The sequence below is a fragment of the Artibeus jamaicensis genome, unplaced genomic scaffold, assembly GCF_021234435.1.
Source record: "Artibeus jamaicensis isolate MK-2021 breed Jamaican fruit bat unplaced genomic scaffold, CSHL_Jam_final scaffold_3151, whole genome shotgun sequence".
Taxonomy (NCBI): domain Eukaryota; kingdom Metazoa; phylum Chordata; class Mammalia; order Chiroptera; family Phyllostomidae; genus Artibeus; species Artibeus jamaicensis.
In genome coordinates, this window is record NW_026522037.1 from 2,545,648 (window position 1) to 2,566,972 (window position 21,325).

The window sequence follows — 21,325 nt, forward strand, 5'->3', positions numbered from 1 at the left end:
ACAGTTTGGGGGGTCACAGTTTTGAGGGGTCACAAATATCTTGGCAAATCTGACTAGAGCCATGAATCCAGGGCCCCCCAAAACTGTGCATTGCTCTTTAAAGCTCGGCCAGAGCCTCTGTTCCATCCATGCCTCAGTTTCCCTATTTGTGACCTGATGGCACAGAGATTGGCAGGGTGATTGCAGAGATGGGCCGATGGGGTGTTGGCCTTATCCTGCTTTCCTTGGCTTTGAGCTGACAGTGCTGGGACATGGCCGGTGGCCCTGGGTGGCACACAGCTGGCCTGGTCCCACCAGTCAGCAGGGCAGCCAGGCCTGCTGGGAGTCTGGCTCTGGAATCGCTTCTTCCCACGGGATAGGCACCATGGGAGGCGCAGGCTGCACCGAGCTGCACTGAGGGGACCGCAGAGGCAGCAGGACCACGGCCACTCACAGGCTCTGGCCTGCAGCAGGCTCTTGCACAAACCTGGGCCACAGTCTCCTTTTGAGAAAAGGGAAACTGAGGCTGGGAGAGGACATGGTCCAGTTCCCCTTTATCACCGAGCTCTAATGATGCTGGCAGGAAGCTCCTGGGAGTGACAGGGGCTGTGAGTCGCCCGCCGCCACCCAGGGGACCCCCAACCCTGGCGTCTGAGTGACCCACCACAAAATTGGACAGAGATCGGGCGAGGTGAGGTTTCCAGCATCGCACTGGTGCTGACGGGCGGGGCCGGGGAGGGGGGAGGCGCATGTGAGACGCCCAGCAGGTGGAGGGTGCCCAGGAAGGAGCAGGTGCGGGGCCGCTCCAACGGGGAGACTCAGAACACACCAGCAGGGAGGGGGTGCGCGGCCAGAGGCGCCACCCCTGCTCATTGTGTCTGGCTGGGTTGTGAGCGCACGGCTGACTGGGGGAGACCTGGGTTCGAGTCCTTCTGTCAGCTCCCAACTGTGTGATGTAGTTGTGTTCCTTTTTTTTGTCTATAAGATTGATGGAGGGTTTTTTTTTTTTTAAGATTTTATTTATTTATCTTTAGAGGGGAAGGGCTGGAGAGAGGGAGAGAAACATCAGTGTGTGGTTGCCTCTCGAGTGAGTGCCCCCTGCTGGGGACCTGGCCCTACAACCCAGGCCTGTGCCCTGACTGGGAACAGAACTGGTGACCTTTTGGTTCGCAGGCTGGTGCTCAATCCACTGAAGTGTACAGTTCTGTAGCATCTGGGACTTTCAGTGTCGTGTGATCACGTCTACCCAGGTCTACAAGATTTTCATGCCCCCCAAAGGAACCCATCCCACTGGGCAGCTGCACCCCAGCCCCGCCCCCAGCCCCGCCCCCAGCCCCAGGGGGCAGCAATCTGCTCTCCGCTGGGTCTAGTTTCTTCAGCTCCCAGGCTCCTTATCTGTGTAAAGACGAGACAAAAGCTCGTTGGAAGTTTAAACAGATACGGCCCTTGGCACAGTGCCTGGAGACCTCACAATCTTAGTGAAGTCAGAGCTGCCTCCCCCACAGCCAGACTCTGCCCCCTGAGGGCAGAGTCCAGTGGGAGGGGTCCCAGAGGCTGGTGGGACCCTGGGCTCAGTTCTTGGGACACGAAGTTCCCTGCAGCTGGGAGAGTGGGTCCTGAAGGAGATTCCTGCAAGGAGGCGCCCACGGGGTTGGAGGCCCCGCATGGGCCTGCGCAGCCCTGGCCCAGTGAGAGGGCCTGGCTCTGAGGCAGGTGGAGGGCCCAGGGGTCCGGGCCGGCTCGCTCCGGGGTCCAGCTGGAAGCACAGTGGGATTCCGAGGACATCCACAGGCCCCGAGAAAGGGCTGGGAGTCGCCGTGGAGACAGGGGATTCGCTGGGACCAGTCACTGAGGCCTGGAAGCAAGGCACAGAGCAAAAAAAAAAAACCCAAGCCAAAAGCAAACAAAACCAAAACCGTCAGAAATAGAGCTCTGCATCTCCACACTGAAATATCAACACTGCCCTGGTGGCCATCCACCAATCAGTCAAAAAACATTCGGGGTCCCTTTTCTGGCCTTCCCCGAGTCTCCGTTACACTGGGCACCGCTGTGTCCAGTGAAGAAGTCACACGGTCCTCTTTGCAGGCCCTGCCTTGGGTCCCTCTGGGGAAGGATGGGAACATGGACACGACGTCCCTGGGCCCCACGGGAACCCAGGCGCCACCTGAGCTGCCCCAGAACGAGGGCATGCCTGGGGCCAGGCCTGACCCACTCCCAGGCCGGCCACTGGGCTCCCTGCTGCCTGATCTGGGGACAGAAATGAGGCCATTGGGAAGGGCTGCTCAGCCAGTTCTGAATCCAGTTTCCCGAGCCTTGGGGACTGAAAGACTTTCTCCCCAGCCAAGCAGCCTCGGAGAGTTCCCCGCACTCATCATTGATGAGCAGGGGCTGTCTGAAATGAAATCTCGGGGTGCACCCAGCGCAAAAGTCAAGATCAAACACCAGAGTCAGGTGGCCTTGACCTATACTTGCCATGGACAAAGAGTAGTGAGCTCCCCATCAGCAAAAGCATTCAAGCCTTCCTTTTTTACACGGTGCATGGGCCATTGCCAGGCAAAGAGAAGCAGGAAAAACAGTGCAGGTCTGAGGTTGAGAGCTTCACTGTCGGGAGGGGCTTCTGGCCAAAGCAGGGCATCAACGGCAGCAACCCAGGGGTCTGCCCACATGGTACCAGTTAAATAAACCTGGTGCAGCAAGCCCTTGGAATATTATGCAGCTGTGAAAAAGAACAAGACCGCCACTGATGTGCTGAGGCAGAAACTGTGCTAAGATACATCAGGTGACAAAAGCAGCATTGAAAATATTGTTTAAAAATGGAGGAAAGAGTAAGCAACCCACCCATGCTTGCTCGTCTGGGTAAAGAAAGGCGAACACAAGAAACGACTCGAGCAGCGGGGATGGGAGTGGAGGCCTTCTGATATTCTTGGATTTTTGAACTATGGAAATGCATTGTCCATTTGGAAAAAAATCCGGCTCTCAGAACCTCCAGCCACACTGCCAGCACCCAGCCTGGCGCCCTACGGCTTTCCCTAAAAGCCTGCTGTTACTCCGCCCCCTTCACTGGGACTCTAGGTGGTGGGCCAGAGGCTTGGGGTCTTCCTAATTAGACACAGGCCTCCTTGGGCCCAGAGGACGTTCAGAAACAGCATCTGAGAGTGCCCCCCCCCAGGGACTCTTCTGCCACCCCAAGTGGGGGATTTGTATCCCTTCTACAAAAGGGGAGACTGAGGCTCAGAGACGTTAAGTAACTTGCCTAAGTCACACAGCCAAGGAGACTCTGAGTTTCAAGCCTATGAGATGACCTCAAATCGAGAGACTCGATCTCCTGGCTTTGCAGCCGGTGTGCTTTGTGGGAGGAGACTCGACCCGGTGTGCCAGCCCAGGGCTGAGAAGGTCACACCGTGTCCCCCTGGAAAACAAAACTCCCTGCAGGGGGTTTCCTGGGGGGAAGCACGGGTTCTGACTGGCCAGGCCAGCTGGGGCCCAGCCTGGTGCCCGCCGCCTCTGCCCGGAGACCTTGTGGGCAGCTTGTGGTGGTGCTGGCATTCCAGGGGCCCGCCCGGCACGCGGGGAATGTCCCAGACGAAGTGTTGGCCTTCAGAGAGGCTCAGAGAGGGGAAGTGTTCCTGGACCGGGTGAGGCGGTGTCTGTAGGAATGTCTCCCCCCACCTTATTTTTAATTTACTGATTCAGAGAGAGAGAGAGGAAGGGAGAGAGACAGACAGAAACAGAGAGAAACATGGATGGTGGCCCTGCGTACTCATGCCTTCACTGGTCAAATCTTGTCTGTGCCCTGATTGAGGATCGAACCCACAACCTTGCCCTTTTGGGAAGGTGCTCTAACCACCTGCACACCCAGCCAGAGCGGAAGTGTCCCCTTTGATGCAGGGTGGAGAGTTGGGTTTCCGAAGGATGAGGGTGTCCCTGGCGCGCGCCCACAGGCCCTGTGCTAGCGCAGCCTCCTGGGAAGACGGGCTCTGGGGTGTAGGGTGGGAGGCACCCAGGCCTTAGAAGTGGGACCTGGGCTGGGATCCCAGAGCCGCACCGACCAGGGCTGTGCCACCCAGCAAAACAATGCTCTGCTCCTCCCGCTGCCTCGTAGGCCACAATCCTAAGGCTTTTGAGTCCCCGCCATGGGAACGCTGGTCACTTGTTGAGGTCCGAGGTCCCTGCCAAGGAGACCTATTCGGCCCAGCCAGGCTGTGTGCCTGGGCCGCTGGGAGGGGTCTGGGTGGCCTTCAGGGCGGCGACTTGGGAGCGAGGCCTCCGGGAACCACAGCGCCCCTCGGGAGGGGCTTACTGCAAGGCCTGGGTTGGGCGAGCTGGGCCTGCAGACCCCTCCCCAGCTCCTGTCCTGGACCTCACCCGACCCCACCCCATGACCCACAGGCCCTTGCAGGGGCTCCTCTCGGCTCCTTCTAGGCTCTGCTCTAAGATCACCTCCTCCGAGCTGCCTCCGGACAGCCTCCCCCCGTTACAACGTCTCTGTCACAACCTCAAACCCAGCTTGTCTCTCCTCCATGGCAGGCTTGGGGTTGGGGGCCTCCGAGGGGTCTGCCCAGGGCTCCGGGTGCGTCGTCGGGCTGCGGCGCTGCGGGGGTGCGGCCGTGGCATTGGGGTGGCGGCCGAGACGGGAGGCTACAGAGGTCCGCCGGGCAGAAAGCGAGGACACCGGGAACTGAGGCGCCCCCCGCGCCCCTCGGGGCCCCAGCGCGGCGGAGAGCGCCCCCTCCAGCTCGGAGCCCCCTCCCACGCCGAGCCGCGCGGCGAGCCGGGGGCGGGGCCTGCTGGCGCTGACGTCACCCGGCCTATAAAGCGGCCGGGCGCCCCAGCCGGCTTTGTGGATCGCAGCGGAGGGTGCGCGCCGGCTCGCAGTCGCCGAACAAAGAAATCGCGAGCTGCCGCGGGGACCCGCCACCGACCTCCCGGGCCGCGCCGGGGCCCGCCGCCCGCCTCCACCATGACTGCCAACGGCACGACCGAGGCGGTGCAGATCCAGTTCGGCCTCATCAACTGCGGCAACAAGTACCTGACGGCCGAGGCGTTCGGGTTCAAGGTGAACGCATCGGCCAGCAGCCTGAAGAAGAAGCAGATCTGGACGCTGGAGCAGCCGCCCGACGAGGCGGGCAGCGCGGCCGTGTGCCTGCGTAGCCACCTGGGCCGCTACCTGGCGGCAGACAAGGATGGCAACGTGACCTGCGAGCGCGAGGTGCCCGGCGCCGACTGCCGCTTCCTGATCGTGGCGCACGACGACGGCCGCTGGTCGCTGCAGTCCGAGGCGCACCGGCGCTACTTCGGCGGCACGGAGGACCGCCTGTCGTGCTTCGCGCAGACCGTGTCGCCGGCCGAGAAGTGGAGCGTGCACATCGCCATGCACCCGCAGGTCAACATCTACAGTCTGACCCGCAAGCGCTACGCACACCTGAGCGCGAGGCCGGCGGACGAGATCGCGGTGGACCGCGACGTCCCCTGGGGCGTCGACTCGCTCATCACGCTGGCCTTCCAGGACCAGCGCTACAGCGTGCAGACCTCCGACCACCGCTTCCTGCGCCACGACGGGCGCCTGGTGGCGCGCCCCGAGCCCGCCACGGGCTACACTCTCGAATTCCGCTCCGGCAAGGTGGCCTTCCGCGACTGCGAAGGCCGCTACCTGGCGCCGTCCGGGCCCAGCGGCACGCTCAAGGCCGGCAAGGCCACCAAGGTGGGCAAGGACGAGCTCTTCGCCCTGGAGCAGAGCTGCGCCCAGGTCGTGCTGCAGGCCGCCAACGAGAGGAACGTGTCCACGCGCCAGGGTGAGTGGGGACGTCGCCCCCGCCTCCCGGGTCCCTGCACAAAGCGCACCCCACCCCCAGCCTTCCAGCCTCCCGCCCTTTCTCGCCGCCGCTGCAGTTCCCCACGGCGCCCCCGCCAGACACGAAGGCCGGCCCCGTCCCGCCGCGGGACCTGCGCTCAGGCCTGGAGCGAGGGGGCGAGGGGTGGGGCTTTGCTCACTTTCGAGCGCCGCTGCAGAACCCCCACCCCGCTGGGTTTGGGGATCTTAGGCCCCGCGGATGCGCCGCCCTCGGTGCCATTACGGCCCCCCTGCCCACTCTGGGTTCTCCCCGCGCCAGCTGGTCCCTCGGATCGGCTGTTTCCTCGAGCCCCTCCCCCGTCAGCAGGCCTTTTGCTCCAGGGCGGAGGCGAGGGTCGCAACAAGTCCCGAACGCGCCCCCAAACCCCAGGGGCCGCCTTTTGAGGGCGGGAGGGAAGGCTTTGATCTCTGAGGGGTGCCCTCCACCTCCCCGCTCTCCAGGCCTTTCTCCACCTCTTGCTGTCAGGAGTGGTTGGCCTCTGCTGGGGAGGGGGCCCCGAGTGTCTGCCCTTCCCCCCAGCCCCTCCTCCCGCCTCTGCCCTCGCTGGAGGCCGCGGCCTTTGTGAACAGGGGGGCGGGTTCCTCGGCTGGGCCCTCCCTCGCCCCCTTTGTCCTGCTTGGTCTCTGCAGATGGGAAAACCAGATGCGGCGGGGCGGGTGGGGAGAGGAATCATATTTCTGCGGGTCCCCCCTGCTGAGGACCCCCATTCACGTCCTCCCGAACCTAGCGCTTGGGTCCGGAGCCTCTCTCCTCGCGCCCCCGACCGGATGACTGCCTGCCAGGCACCCCGCCCTGAGCCAGTCCGGCGTCCCCGGGCGGGTGCGCACGGCCCCGCGGGCGTCCGAGGGCGGCCTCGGCGGGAGCTCGGATCCCTCGGGAAGCCCCCTGCCCTCGAGTGAACCCGCCCCGAGGCTCGGGCCTAGAACAATTGGCTGCAGCTCGTCCTGTCCTCCCGGGCCTCCCGCTGGTCTAGCCATTTCCTAGCAGAAGTGAGCCCCCCTCTTTCCCTCCTCAGATTCCCCCCCTGGCGGCTTCTCTTCCTTCTGGCGGCCCCGCCCCTCCTTTGGAGGCGAAGGCAGCTGATTCCTGGCAGCCCAGAGGCCCACTGCGGGGGACCTCTGGGGTCTTCCTCCCCAGGATGGGAAAGCGGACCCCGCCTCTGGAGATGGGTGGATGAGAGCCCAGAGTGCCCCCCTCCTGATGGCCACTCTCCCGAGGGGGCTCCGGTCACAGGGGCCATGATTTTGTGCTTGAGTTCGCTGGTGGGCGTGGGCAGAGGGCTTCCTCCCCACAGATGGGTGGGTTCTGCCCAGAGAGGTGAAGCCATGTGCCCGAGGTCACACAGCTGGGAAGCAGCATGCAGAATTGGGCCTTTTGAACTCTAGGGTGGGCTCCTACCTGGGCCCCCTGGTGCCTCCCCACCTCTGGGGCCCGCGTGGGCCTCCCCTTCTGGTCTCACACAGTACTGGGTGGGATAGGGCTCCCCACCTGTGCCGTGGACACTGAGCCCCTGTCAATTGAGACATGCTGAGGCCTGGCTGGCGAACAAGTAGGCATGTCCCAGGTCCTTCCCTGGTGGGGCTGGGGTTCTCCCTGGGACATAATCGATATCCTGGAGGTGTCAAGCCAAGGCCTGGGGTCCAGGAAGGACATAGGGGTTCCAGATGAGATGGAGGGAGGTCACTTCCTGAGGCAGACGCTTGGGCTGGCCTGAAAGATGACTAGAGGTAGCATGAATCAGTGTGTGGACCGGCTGCGGCTTGTGCAAAGGCCCCGAGGCGAGAAGGAGCAGAACGCCCAGAGTAAGCTCAAGGGTGTTTTTGGCAGCTACTCCCGAGCCTGGACGCATGCCCGCTCCTCTCTAGTAAAGCTTGCTAGGGGGTTTCATGATGTGATTCAGGCGGACGGGGCACGAATAGCGGAAATTGAGCCAAGAGAGGGGTGTTGGCTCATCTGTGAGTTTAGGGGGATGTGGAACTGGGGGAGGGGGCTTTGGGAGCTGATACTGGGGCTCCGTAGGCTTCAGATATTGGGGTCTTCACTTCATTGTCACGTTAGCTGACTTGGGTCTTCCTGGTGGGATGGAGAACGACCAGAGGACCCTGAGCTGGCACCAGGTGGGTGTGCATCTGCCGAGGCCATTTTGGACGGGCCTGCGTGGCAAAGGAGGCTGCTTCCGACACATGCTGGGGAACCGCTGGGAAACTCCAGCCAGGAAGGAGGAGCATCCTGGCCTGGGGGGACGTGACTCATCCCCGCATCCTGCAGCGACTGGCCCAGTGGGGGTGGGGTGTTCCCTGCTGAAGCTGCAGCCTGCTCTCCTGCCTCAGTTTCCCCATCTGTGCAGGGCTGGTGCCAGGGCACGTTTTCAGCCAGGCTGTGTTTCCGGGAAGAGGCCGTCAGAGCCGCCAACAGAGCCCGGGTTGGCCGCCTGGGAGTGGGGAGCGGGGTCCCGGTGCCTGAGAGCGGGCGTGAGAAGCAGAGGGCAGGTGTCCTTCCCAGGTCCTGGGAAAGGGAGTGGCTGTGACCACACTGAGGACAGGGCTTGGGCAGGGGTGGGGGTGGCAGGGGCACGGAGGGGCAGCGCTTCCCCTTCCTTGGTTGGGACCCTCACCTGCCCCAGGCTCCAGCCAGACCCCAGGCAGCACTGCACCCCCGTGTTCCAGTGGCCCTCACAGCCTCCTTGCACCTGGCCAGCTGTGCCTGGGGGGTCCCCCACTGAGGAAGGGCCCTGTCCCAGCCGCCCAAAGGCCAGGCTGGCAGGCTGAGGAACGGCCGGTCAAACTGGGCTCTGCAGGATGTGTAAGAGTTCTTCCTATGAGGTGGGGCATCTGGGGCCTGGGGAGGGGCTTCTGTGAGGATGGAGGAGGGACTCGAAGGGGTCAGGGAATGGGGAAAGTGACTGGCCACAGGCTTCAGACCCCTCCTCCCCTAAACTGAATGGGAGTGGGGGGAGTTTGGGAACTGCTAGGGCTGAGGGGGATGGGCACTACCCATTCCAGGTGCCTCTCTGGGGGTGGGGGGGTGGGCCCGTGGGCTCCACTGAGCCCCACACCTCCTTCCTCCCCAGGGCTGCTGTGGGCCCGTGACTCAGGCTTTCTGTGCTGCTGTTGAAAAGAAAAATCCCAAAGAAAACGCTGTTTCCATGGTAACCCGGCTCTAATTAGAGACTCCAAGGCCAAGAGGGGCCTTTTCTGTCTGGGCCTGGCCTTGGAACCAGGAGGGGCCTTGCTGGGGGTTGGGGGGCAACTCCCCTTACCCCAGCCACACTAGGCCCCCAAACCCCTGGGCCTCCTGGCAGGGTGGAGAGACCGGGCCCTTTCCATGGGCCAAGAGAGACGCAGAGACCGAGCGATAGGAAGGGGCCCGTCCAAGGGTGCCGCCTGGCCCCCGCTCTGGGGCCCTGGCTGGCCTGGGCCTTTCTGCCACACCCGTCCCAGTTCTGGCCACAGCCAGGCTCATGGGGTCTGAGCAAGGGAGCTGATGGTGGCCGTTTTGCCCCCGGGCACTGTGGCGCTTCCCTTTGTTGCTCTGGGGAAGCAGCTGCTAGTGATGCCCCAGGGCTCCAGTTCAGTGCGCCTGCCCCCTGAGCTCCTTGTGGGCTGGTGAGTGCCCAGTGTCTGTGCCGGGCTGGTGAGGCTGTCCAGAGATTTGACCTCTGTTCCGGGTCCCTTCCCTGCCCCCTTTGCTCTCTTTCTGAGAAGTCCCCTCTGGCTTTTCTGCTGCTGGGGTGCACCCAGAGGGGCTTTCCCCCTTGTCTGTGCCACCGTTGCCCTGGGCCAGACCACCATGCATGCCCTGGGCAGGCTGTGCCCCTGGCCGGGCTGCGGGCCACCGGATGGGTTTTGGCGGAGCAGGGGCGTGGCTCCTCTTGTAGCCGTGGGGGAGGAGCAGGTTGGCCAGTGTGCTGGGGGAGTTCTGAGCAGGGAGCGGACCCCAGCACCCAGCTCTGCTCTCCGTTGTGGCTTCAGGAACGTCCTTCCTGGTGGTGGCTTGGTGGTCAGCGGACCCAGCCCCTGCTGACGCTGTCCTGACCCAGTGCTGCCTTGGGCCATGATGGTCCATCCAGCTCACCACCCCTGACATTGGGGGCGGGGCTGGGGGCCTGGTTCAGGGCCCTGGGAGACCCACAGAGGTCATGGCATGGCTGCTAGTCCAGAGAGAGGAGGGAGGGCTGGACGGGGGGCTGAGGGTGTCCACCACCCTCTTGAGAACCACCAGTGCCCTTGCTTTCTCTTCGTGACCTTGGGCAAGGACAGTACCTCCCTGCCTCAGTCTCTTTGCGAGGTGGGGATAAAGGTCCCCACCCCTTGGTACTGAGGGGGGGGCATGTCACTGGTTAAGAAGGGGATGGCACCTTTCAGGCCCTCAGAGCCGTGGCTGAGAAGTAGGAGGGGTCCTAGGGCGCATGTGCTCCTTGTCTGAAGGGACATTGGATGCTACCATCATGTCTCAACTTCCTAAGGCATCAAGGCCCAGAGAGTGACCCGTGGGCAGGCCCCTGCCCAGCAGCCAGCGCTCTGTGCAGCGTCCTGTGCCTGTGGGCTGAGAACCCAGGGGCTGGGGGGTGTGAATTAATTGGTTCTGTTGGGTCAAAGATGCCAGGTCCAGGTTTTCACTGGAGGCTCCACCCTGGTATGCAAAAATGCAAATCATATGCAAATGAAGACATACAGGGAGGCTAAATGTTCGGAAGCAGCAGCCCCCCCGGGTCCCAGTGCTGTCCAGGGTTCACGCGGCTTGGCTTCACGTCTGTGTGTCTGCGCGCTCCCTAAATTTCCTGCGCGAACCCGCGCTCGCGGGGCTCGATCTGCAAGCCTAACCCCGGTGCGGGAGCCACGCTCTGCTGGGGTCCCCATCCCTCCGTGTGGCCCTGGGTTTGGTTGAAGTTAGAGCAACTCCCCGACACCAGGGCATCTCATCAGGAAATGCTTCCGTCTATATCTCTAAAAAAAAAAGGGGCCGTTTTCTTGCACAACCACAACACAATTAACAACAGTTAATCGTTTGTATCTCACCACGGGCCACAGGACGATTTCCCCTGCCGGCTCCACGGTGTCTTCCTGCAGCGGGTGTGTTGGAAGGGGTCAGTTCTCTCATCAGAGAAAGTCACTTGGACCCAGAGGAGCAGCTTTGCTCCTGGGGTGGCCCTGCCTGTCCCAGGGTCTGGTCTCTGCTTTGCAGGCTGGAGCTCGTTGGTTGGTTGGGGCCACAGGGCCCGGTACCAGCTGCAGGCTCTCCCCCACCCAGGTATGGACCTGTCGGCCAATCAGGACGAAGAGACCGACCAGGAGACTTTCCAGCTGGAGATCGACCGCGACACCAAAAAGTGCGCCTTCCGCACCCACACGGGCAAGTACTGGACGCTGACGACCACCGGGGGCGTGCAGTCCACCGCCTCCACCAAGTAAGTGCCCTGTGCCCCCCGGTCACTCCCCTCCCCCTGGGGCTGGGGCCTGGGGGATCCACCTGACTCTGTCCTGCCACGCCCAGGAATGCCAGCTGCTACTTTGACATCGAGTGGCGTGATCGGCGGATCACCCTGCGTGCGTCCAATGGCAAGTTTGTGACGGCCAAGAAGAACGGGCAGCTGGCCGCCTCGGTGGAGACAGCAGGTAGCTGCCTGTGGCCCCCCCCAACAAGACCCACTTTTCCATAGTGGTCTGACTATGCCGGGGCCACTCACCAAGGCCCCCTGTGGCCCGCCCTGAGCTGGGTGACCCTACACTGTCCCCACCCAGTCTCAGCCCAGGGCTGGCACTCTGTGGCCCCAGGCCCTCCCCCCACCCTCTCTCTGAGCCAGTCTGAGTGTCCCAGCTCACAGCCCCTCCCCTTTCTGGGACAGGGGACACAGAGCTCTTCCTCATGAAGCTGATCAACCGCCCCATCATTGTGTTCCGTGGGGAGCATGGCTTCATTGGCTGCCGCAAGGTCACAGGCACCCTGGACGCCAACCGCTCCAGCTACGACGTCTTCCAGCTCGAGTTCAACGACGGTGCCTACAACATCAAAGGCAGGTTCTCTGCGCCATTGCTGGGTGGGACCCCCTGCCCTGCATGGCCCTGACTGTGGGGCTCAGCCTGGTCTTCCTCTGACAGGGCTTCTGCCATTCCAAGCCCCAGGGGGACAGATGTCCTGCAGCCGCCAGGGGCTCTGGACTAGGAGCAGCCCCTTCCCCTCTTGTCTGTGTAGGACGGAGACTTCCCAGCCCACCCCAGACCGAGCCAGGGCAGACGGGGAGTCAGGGATTCGAAGGGGGGACGGGGGCTGGCCCCCATCCTGGAGGGGTGGGGTGGGAAGTCTGGGTGGACCTGACAGGCTTGCCCCTCCCCCCAGACTCCACCGGCAAGTACTGGACGGTGGGCAGTGACTCCTTGGTCACCAGCAGCAGCGACACCCCCGTTGATTTCTTCTTCGAGTTCTGCGACTACAACAAGGTGGCCATCAAGGTGGGTGGGCGCTACCTGAAGGGGGACCACGCGGGGGTCCTGAAGGCCTGCGCCGAGACCATCGACCCCGCCATGCTGTGGGAGTACTAGTCCCCGCCACCCTGCCGCGTCCCGGTCCCCAGCCTGCCCTGACCCCTCCTGCTAATCCTCCTCCAGGTGGGCGCTGCCGAGGGCGGCACGCCCCTTGCCTTTCAAACTGGAAACCCAGAGAAAACGGTGTCCCTACCTGTCGCCTGTGTGGCCTCTCCCCCGTGGGTCAGCGGCTGCGGCCTGGTCCTCAGGTGGACCGTGGCCCTCCGCCCTCTCCTCTGCCGTGGGCGAGGCTGGCACATCTTTCTTCTGACCTCAGATGACTCTGAGCCTTATTTTCCCAAAGCGGCCGATGCGCAGTGGGGGCTGGGGGCCTGGGTGTGGAGGCTGTAACTGGAATGTCCTACTCCCCCTCCCTGGCCGAGATCCCCGCAGCTTCCCAGGAGCCGGGCACCTGCCCCCAAGCCCTTCGGGGGCCCCCATCCCGGTGCATCAGCCCTGCATCGGGAGGAGGGCCGTACAGGCAGGGGGCTGGAACCAGAGTGCCCAGCACCTGTCCCCTCTGCCCTGGGCAGGCCTGCCTACCGCACGTCCCTGTGGTCTGGGGCCCGCTCCTGTCTCTTTCATCCCCCCTGGCCTGACTGGAAGCAGAAAATGACCAAATCAGTATTTTTTTTTTTTAAAGAAACGTTAGGAACGTTTTGTTGGAGGCAGCTCGGGCAAGCCTGGGTATAGCCGTGAGTGGCCCTCAAGGGGTCTTGGGGGGAGGGTATTGGGACAGCATCTCCAGGCCTGGGTGCCCTCAGCTCACTAGTGGTGGGGCAGGCTCCCTGGAATTTAGAATCTGCCCCCGCCCCGGCCCAGGGGCTCCCCCAGGCACTCCTACCTGTCCCCCTTCCTGGCCTGCGTCTCTACCTGGTGGTGCTGTGCCCCTCACTGCCTCAGCCAGAGCCTCTGGCCGGCGCGGTCGGTGCTCCTTGTCGGACTGGACTCTGGGTTTCGGGGCGGGATAAGGCCGGGGGCCACCCTCAGCTGGGAGCCTGCCAGGAGCCACCCTGCCCCTGACCCCTGGCTCCCAGGGCCCCCCGCCAGCCCCTCCCCCCACCTTGGTTCGCCTCACCATGCATCTCACTCTGGGTGTCTTGGCCTTTTATTTTTTTGTAAGTGTCATTTGTATAACTCCAAATACCCATGATAGTAGCTTCGGACTGGAAAGAGCTAAATAAAATAACACAAATCCAGCACCGAGGCCAGCCTGTGTGTGTCTTTGGGGTGAAGGCGGCAGGGAGGGCCTGGCCCAGGGCTCTGAGGGTCAGTCTGAGCAGCCCGGGCACCTCCAGGAACGGGGGGGGGGGGACACAGACCTTGCAAAGGTGTGGGGTCCTCAGTGGTGGGGGTGCTGCAGCTGGGGTGGGGGAGGGGCAGCCTGCCACATTCAGGCCTGAGCAGGAGGCACTCAGGTGGGCCTGCGCCTGCATGTTTAGGGGTAGACAGAGACTGAGCTGACAGCAGACCAGGGGCCTATTTGAAGGGGGCTCGGGGGACTCTATCCCCCTCCAGTTGGGTGTCCAGGGGGCACGGGGCCTGGGAGGAGTGGGCAGGATGGCCAAGCTTGCAGCTCAGGGTGGGTCCTTACAACACAGCAGGACCCTTGGTCCAACTCTGGGTGGGAGGGTGGGAAGCATTGCGCCCCCCCCGCCCCACAGACAAGAAGCAGCAGAGGCGATCTGCAGCTACTCAGGGAGCCTGGACCCAGCAGCAGGGACTTCAGGCAGGTCCGGGGGCTCTGGGCTGGCCTTTTGGCTTTGGTGGTCCCTCATTTGACCCCTGGCACCCCTGGGTGAGGGTGCTGGGTTCCCCGTTTACAGAGGATTAGAGCAGCAAGACAACCTTGCAGGTGAGCAGGGTGCCACCTGGGTGTCCAACAAGATGGTGACAGACACACTGGGAGGTATGGTTGGGCACAGGGCAGTGGGGCCTCCACCAGGACCCAGGGGCACCCCGCCAGGAGCAGTCAGCAGGAGCACCGAGGCTGCTGATGACAAAACCGAGATGCCTGTGCTGTGATTGGTGGTCCCTGGGGGGGCATAGTCATGAGATTGACAAGGGCAGATGGGGGGCCACAAAGGGATGGTGGGCATCTGGCGGTGTCCTGGCGGCCAATGCACCGCCCGTTAAAGCCAGGCTGGAAGCCAGAAGGCTCAGTGATGTGGAAGCAACAGCTGAACGTCCCGGAGTCCGGCTCTTCCAGACCTGGGGGTGGGGGATGTGCTGGGAAGGGTTTGTCCAGGGAGGGGGTCCCCAGTCGGGCAGTTGTACAGCCTGCGCGGTGAGAGGCTTGAGCCAAGGAGATAATCTGCTCACCGGGTTGCTCGGCTTCATGAAACACTGTATAATTTTAGGAGAAAACACACGGAAGAAAATGTATATATACATTACCAGCACTGCCCTGGCCCAGGAGCTCAGTGGTTAGTGTTGCCCCATAAGCCAAAGTTGTGGGTTTGATCCCCCATCAGGGCACTGACAAGAACCAGGCAATGAACGCACAGATAAGTGAAACAGCAAACTGATGTTTCTCTCCCTCAAATCGATAAGAAAAAAAACAACATTGTCATTAGTTACCTTTGTGTCACGAAGCACTTTTTCCCTTATGCTTTAGTGTTCTGAGGTCTTTTCTATTTTAAAACATTTGTAACAGGCAAATGTGTGTAGGTAAAAAGAGATACTTCTAAGGACGGAATAGAGAACGTGTGGACAGCACGGCCACAAACGCCCCTGACCTGGACGTAGCGCTCTCGAAAGAAACGGATGTCGGTGCAGGCGACGCCTCCCCGAGGTCAGATTCCAGAGGAAGAGCCCTTGGCCAGCAGACAGACCTTGGGTGCAAGGCCATGCCCGCGAGGGGCGGAGCGCAGCTCAGGGTTCTCCCCTGAGACCCGGCGAGGAATCTGGCTGAAGTCCCGGTTAGCCCCGCCCCGCCCTCGACTCTTAGCCCTCCCACCACCAGAGACTCTGGTGCGGAAACGGGGGGCGTGCACGGAGGGGCGTGCACGGAGGTGTGCGTGGCAGCCACGCTTCGGGAGCATCTGGACCTCCCTTAACAGGGAATGTCTGGATGACTTGTAGCAAATCTGACAAAGAAATCTCACAGCATAAAAGGGTCGGATCAGAGCTGTGATAGAGCCACAGACCTGGAGAGCACGCCAGATGGGAAAGGAAGAGAGAGCGAGTTGCAGGGGAACGTACGACATCCCTTTTGCGATCAATAGCAAAGGCGCCCCCTGTGCAGGTCTGCGTGTTGCGACCTCCCGGCAGCTGTGTGTCACTCCAGGCACCTGGAGGGACATAAAGATGGTGGCAGATTAGGAAAATAGCCATTACTTATCTACCTGTTGTTAACCTAAAAGTAAAAAGGCCTTTCAGAGTCAGAGGCAACAAGCCTTTATCCGACTCTGATGAGAGTAGCTATTCAAGAATTATTAGTTCAGGCAGAAGCCCAAAGAGTGTTCCCATGAGGAGACAAAAGCAAGGGGTACTCAGGAGAAGGGGGAGGACAACACCCACGTCCAGACAAAGGCCTTTAGACAAAGGCCTTCCCACCGCTGCGGGTAATGCAACATCGTGATCTGTGGCTGTTTCAAATTTTCAGTCATCGGTCAAGCAATCATATCTGCTTTCTAGTTGTCTTTGCAGACAGTTCTTAGAATGGACACCTCGTTTTGCCCTAGGCCCCATCCAGGGGTTATTTTGCTCTTTTCAAAATTCCAAAGATTGGAGGCCGAGGCTGGGCAAGGCAGCTGTTCCCCTGGGGCCCCAGCTCCAGCTCCAGCTCCATGTCGCGCTGGCTCCGTGTGCATCGTTGTTCCCATCACTGAAACTGCAGAAAGTCTGTGATATCGCTGCCAATATGCGAAACATGCCCGTGGACAGGAGTCATGACTGGGCAACGCGGGCAGTTTTTAAAACAGCGGCCTGTTCAGAAGGTGGGAACGCAGGGCATTTTTATCTCGGACGGACGGCAGGACCTGGTGAGGGTCGCACAGCTTCTGGGAGCCCTGCGGCTCCAGCCGCACGCGGAGTTTCCGACTGACCCTCTCAGCTCAAAATGCATGGTTCCGGGGTAAACGGGCGGTTGGGAAGCTGAGTCTGCCAGGGATGACTGGGGTTATTCGTGTGCTTGCGGCAGCTGGTGTCCCCTCATTGTGTTCAAGGGTCAGATGTACTTTAAAAAAACATTTCTTTATTTTTAGAGAGACAGGGAGGGAGGGAGGAAGAGAGGGAGAGAAACCTTGCCGTGTGAGAGAAACATCCATCGGTTACCTCTCGTGCACCCCCAACTGGGAACCTGGTTCATGACCCAGGCATGAGCCCAGACTGGGAATCCAACCTGTGACCCTTCGGCTTGCCAATCCAGATCACACCAGCCAGGGCTGCTGTACTTTTTTCAGACATATCAAACTGCTACACCCTCCACTCCCCCCGCAAATTCACTGAAGAAAAATGTGGAAATAGCAGGAGAAAGACAGCCTTGTGTTTCACTAAAATTTTTCGCTTGGGTTGAGCCCAGGTACGGAAGCCCACCAGGATGCCCTCCAGGACTTGGGGCCAACTCCTGTGGGTGGATCCTGGCATCCAGTAGGAGGTGCCCTGATGGGGTTGCTGGCTGGGGGGCAGTAGGCAGGGAAGAGGGTGGGCCTGAGGAAGAAGGCCCTCGAGTGGCAGGGCAGGGCACGGGGCTCAGTTCTCCTGCCTTGGTCTCCAGATCTCAGAGGGGTAGGTTTCTTCCATTCAAACCGGCCCTCCAGGGAGGTGGGGCTGAGCGTCCGCAAGCTGCACTCCAGGGCAAATCTGCCACAGAGGCCTGGAATTGGGACTGACCGCCATTTCCCAAAGGGGATTCTGTGCCAAAAAGGCCTCTGTGCCCAACCTGGGCCCCGGTCGGCATCGCAGTCAGGGCTGGCACGCCGGGTCACCGTTTCACACTCGCGCAGGCCAGTGGGGACACCTTCCTCCCTGAGCAGGCTGCTGCACTGGGATGGAATCCTGCCGTAGCGTCTCCATTGAGTGACGTTTAGGTCCATCACCCCGGGAATCGGGCCAGTCTGTGCCACCCACAATTTCGTGGGGGTGGCAGGGCCTGGCTGCCGGTGGAGAAATGAAACCAGAGGAAGCAGAGCGCACAAACATTTATTTACAAAAAAGTCCAAGGTACATATGATACAGGCTTTTTACACACAGTAGTTAAAACAGGTATTTTATGTACTTTTACTACCAGAAAGAAAAGAACTTAATCAACTTTGCTATTTTTATACAAAATAACAGGTCATGCACTTTAAAAAAGTTTTACAATTGTTGGCTAAGTGCAAATACTAGATTCCTGTCCAGTTTTAAGGCAAGTGGGACGGGACTGTGGCTGGCCAGTGTCCTGCTCTGGGGAGCAAGCACTTGCCCCGAGGGGAAGGTGCCAGGTGCCTCTGGGACTCCTGCTTTTCCCCAGGCGGGCTGACCTCCGTGGGCTCACTGTCATTGGCAACTCACGGCTCAGTGCTGGCTTGTCAAGTGATTATGGTCCCATCTGGCTCCCAAACCCCATCACGAGAACGTGCTTCTGGAGGAGCCCACGTCTCGGTCCTGCCTCTGCAACACTGAGGAGCCCAGTGGGTCGTGGGGGGTCGGAACTCAGGGCAGGGACTGTCCTACATCTGGTAAGCAGAATGTCAGGGACCAGGTACCGGCAGAAATGCCTCCTGAGCAGCTGTGGCCTAGAAACAGCCCAAAATCTCCACAAAGGACAAGTCCTCAGATTGGCCTTGAGGGAAACCATTATTCCGGTTCTTCACATGCCAGGTCCTAGGGGACTTCCTGGATGGCCGTGACAGGGGCATGCCACCTGCCCAAAACCCTCCATGGAACCCCATCACCTGAGCTGTGGGGCCGAGGTGGGATGACCTGCTCAGGCCCAGGAGGCCAGGGTGAGCGGCCATTAGTGGGACAGGACATGCCTGCAGTCACTCTCCCCATCTGGTGGAATGTCTGTGGTGGGCTGATGGCTCTCAGACACTCCCTTTGGGGAAACACAGGAAACATGCTTCCAAGGTACTTGTCACTGCCATCGAGGCTGGCGGTGAGGAGCAGGTGGCCCCCAGGGAGATGCTGCAGGCAGTGCAAACTCAGAGCAGGCCTGTCCGCACGCCGCCCAGATGACCGTCTGCCTGCAAAGGGCCCCACCACCGGAAGGGCAGGGAGGCGCAACTCAGCAGGCCTACATTTTAATTCTTGAAATACATCTAAGAAGTTGACAGCAGTGGGTAAGCAGACAGCAACGTGTGGTCCCAAAAGCAGGGAGCAGGCTGGGGAGTGCAGGCCTCTGGCGGTAGGAGCACGAGCCATGTCAGGGACAGGCCTCGACTCACTGGGAGGTCGTGGCTGTGCTGAGCTCCTGGGACCCCACCGACCTCAGAGCCACAGCAACAGAAACAGGCCAACCCAGGGAGACAGAGGCGCAGTCCTGCAGAGGCCTCTGCTCTGCGGCCCGGGGGGCTGACATTCCACAGTGGGGGGCCGGGGAGGGGGCAAAGCCTCAGAAGTGGCCCAAACCCCAGGCTGGGGCTAGATAAGAAAAGGCATTGAGAACATGGCAGGGACCTCACGCAGACGGCTGAACAACTTAACCTTGAGAAAGGCAGCTGCTGGGCCTACAGAGCACCTGGCAGGGCAGCTTCTTGGGTGGGGGGGCACCACTGCCCCCACCAACCTTAGGGAAGCCGCTCGTTGCCAGGCTGGTGACAGAGCCGCCTGACTTGGAGCACACTGGCCTTCCCAGAGACAGAGCAGCACCCCGTGGGCCGTGGAGGGCCAGTGAACCCCAAGGAAACAGCGAACGCCTTGGACAAATCAGAACAGAACCTACAGTGCAAGATGGTCTCGTCTGAGTGGGCCAGGAGGGCAGAGGACCCTGAGCTGTCACCGTGGCATCCCGCACAGGGGGCACACGGCCTGCAGCCTTCCCACCTGAGTGGTGCTCTTGGGCCTGTGGCTACCGCTCTGCCCTTTTTGCTGGGACCAGCGACTGGGCCCGGAGCAGCAGGGCGCCACCCAGGAGGCCCTCGGGCACCGGAGCAGCTGCAGGCCCGGCCTCGGCGGCACTCCTGCCTCACCGCTCTCTCCAAACGGCACCATTTGTCACTTCAGCTTTATTAGGGATCGGACAGTGCTGTGGGCACAGCGCAGGTGTCAGAAGCGATGGCGCGGCTGGGGGCCAAAGTGCATGGGCAGGTTGTGCTCTAGAGGCAGGTGGACAGGGGCAAACTCGTAGTTGACCCGGATGTTGGGCAGAGGAGGCACATAGGGTGCTGGGATGGGACCCATGTTGAGGGGGAAATTGTTGAATACGGGCCGGACCGGCGGCAGGGGGAAGGGCGGGTGCACAAAGGCGTAGGGGGGGATCTGTGGCTGGTGCAAGTTCTGTGGGACAGGTCTTGGCAGCGTTTCGATCCTCTGGACTTTCTCTGGAGGCTTCTCCAAGGGAGGCCCGATGCGCTTGAAGGTGTTCTCTGGGAAGGAGAGAGGGTTTATTAGAGAACAGTGAAAGCCGACCATGCCCAGGTCTGGTTCTGCCCCTGGGGGCACACCCTGACGTGAGTCCCACCTGCCTGTGAGCTGGAGCTGGGAGCCAGGAGGAGGAGGCGGCGGTGGAGAGACCAGGAACCCGTGACTGTGTGCACACAGGAGGGCTGGTTGGGCCACAGTGAGGCCCCTTAAAGCACAGACACCCCCAACCCCAGCTGTCACTAAGGTCAAGACCAACCTTCCATCTCGGTCTGACACCCCACTATGACCACCCTGGAAGGTGGTGAACTGATTCAGTTCAGAACAGGCTGAGCTTCTGAGACTCCCCTGCAGAGTCAGGGCCTGAATGGCTGCCCGCAGAAATGCCACTTCGTTCATTGGTAGTGCAGGGTGGGCCTTCTGTCTTTTTGGCTGCTACTTGCTTCCTAAGCTGAAACCTACCCCTTGGGACCTTCCTGCCATCGAGGAAACACTAAAACCGCACCTAAGCTTTTATGGCTTTCCCAGAGGAAGCAGGACGTGCTGCGTGTGGACAGTCACCCAAGCGGCTGCACGCCGCGGGTGCCGGCCCTGCGAGGGTGGGACGGAGCACTTGCCTCCATTCTTCCTTTTCTGTTCCTCTTCGGCCTCCTTCTGGATTTCCTCAATTAGCTTCTCATCATCTTCCTGGAAGAACAAGATGATAAATAAACTGGCTCTCAGCCGGCTGCCTGCAGTGGGGAGGCCCCACTGGGATACTGGGGACATCGGTTTGCCGCTGGCCAGCACTGGGGAGAAGCCAAAAACCTGCTGCTGACCAGCAGGGTCTCGGGCCTGCACGCCACTCATTCCCAGTTCCCGAGAACCTCCTTCCTTCCACATTGGAGGGGTTCTAGGAGGAAGCCCCTCTGAAAGGCTAGGACGAAGGCACAGGGTCTGTGGGTGGCAGGTGGGATTCTGGGCATTGGACTGAGGGCCTGCTTTGCTCACTCAGCTGTAGGGTGAGCAAAGGGATAACCCCTCTCACAGCTCCGAGGGTCTGGGAAGCAGGTGAGTCTGGGGCAGGCAGGGCCTGATGAATCCTGAGCTTATAGATTCTGAGCGCAAAGCTTGTTTGTGTGGAGCCCGGCGGTCTTGCCAACTCACTGGACAAATGGCCACTGAGGCCCACTGAGCCCCTAAGCTGGCCTTCAGCTCCTGGATGACGGTGGGCCATAGAAGCAGCAGCACCCTGCCAGCAGTGCGGTGGCCGTGGCCAGGCTAGCACACAGGGCAAGGCAGAACTGTTTAGGAAGAGACCGCGGCACTTCTACCTTCCAAACCTGACACCTGGTGAGCCTGCTAACTGGCACCTCAAATGTGAATTATTCCCGCCTGGGGACAGGAGCCAAGGAGGGGCTCTGGGCACGGGCAGATGCACGGGCTTCACCAGGGAGGCTCTGGGGGCCACACAGGGCAAGCAGGTAG

The 21,325-nt window shown here is 61.2% G+C and overlaps 2 protein-coding genes across 4 annotated transcripts in view; one reads left to right on the plus strand and one right to left on the minus strand.

The window, feature by feature from the left end:
- Positions 1–4,833: 4,833 nt before the first annotated feature.
- On the plus strand, positions 4,834–13,554 carry FSCN1 (fascin actin-bundling protein 1). The gene is made up of 5 exons (XM_037134855.2): positions 4,834–5,771; positions 11,082–11,238; positions 11,325–11,446; positions 11,677–11,844; positions 12,168–13,554. The coding sequence occupies exons 1-5, from the start codon at positions 4,940–4,942 to the stop codon at positions 12,368–12,370; spliced, it is 1,482 nt and encodes a 493-aa protein (XP_036990750.2). The 5' UTR covers positions 4,834–4,939; the 3' UTR covers positions 12,371–13,554.
- A 3,927-nt stretch (positions 13,555–17,481) lies between these two features.
- The window catches only part of RNF216 (ring finger protein 216), a 112,613-nt gene continuing 108,769 nt past the window's right edge, over positions 17,482–21,325 (minus strand). For all 3 annotated transcript variants that reach the window (XM_037134840.2, XM_053656927.1, XM_053656928.1), the window contains 2 exons: positions 20,476–20,545; positions 17,482–19,863 (listed from right to left, as the gene is read on the minus strand). In XM_037134840.2, coding sequence (XP_036990735.1) covers positions 19,544–19,863; positions 20,476–20,545 — 390 coding nt within the window. In that variant the 3' untranslated portion in view covers positions 17,482–19,543. The remainder of the gene's footprint in view (positions 19,864–20,475; positions 20,546–21,325) is intronic.

What these genes read in the sequence shown, in the direction of transcription:
- FSCN1 (XM_037134855.2), top strand. Translation starts at nt 4,940, where the DNA reads ATGACTGCCAACGGCACGACCGAGGCGGTGCAGATCCAGTTCGGCCTC. An exon ending in CAGTCCACCGCCTCCACCAA is followed by an intron (nt 11,239 to 11,324) that starts GTAAGTGCCCTG and finishes TGCCACGCCCAG; the next exon opens with GAATGCCAGCTGCTACTTTG. An exon ending in CGCCTCGGTGGAGACAGCAG is followed by an intron (nt 11,447 to 11,676) that starts GTAGCTGCCTGT and finishes TTTCTGGGACAG; the next exon opens with GGGACACAGAGCTCTTCCTC.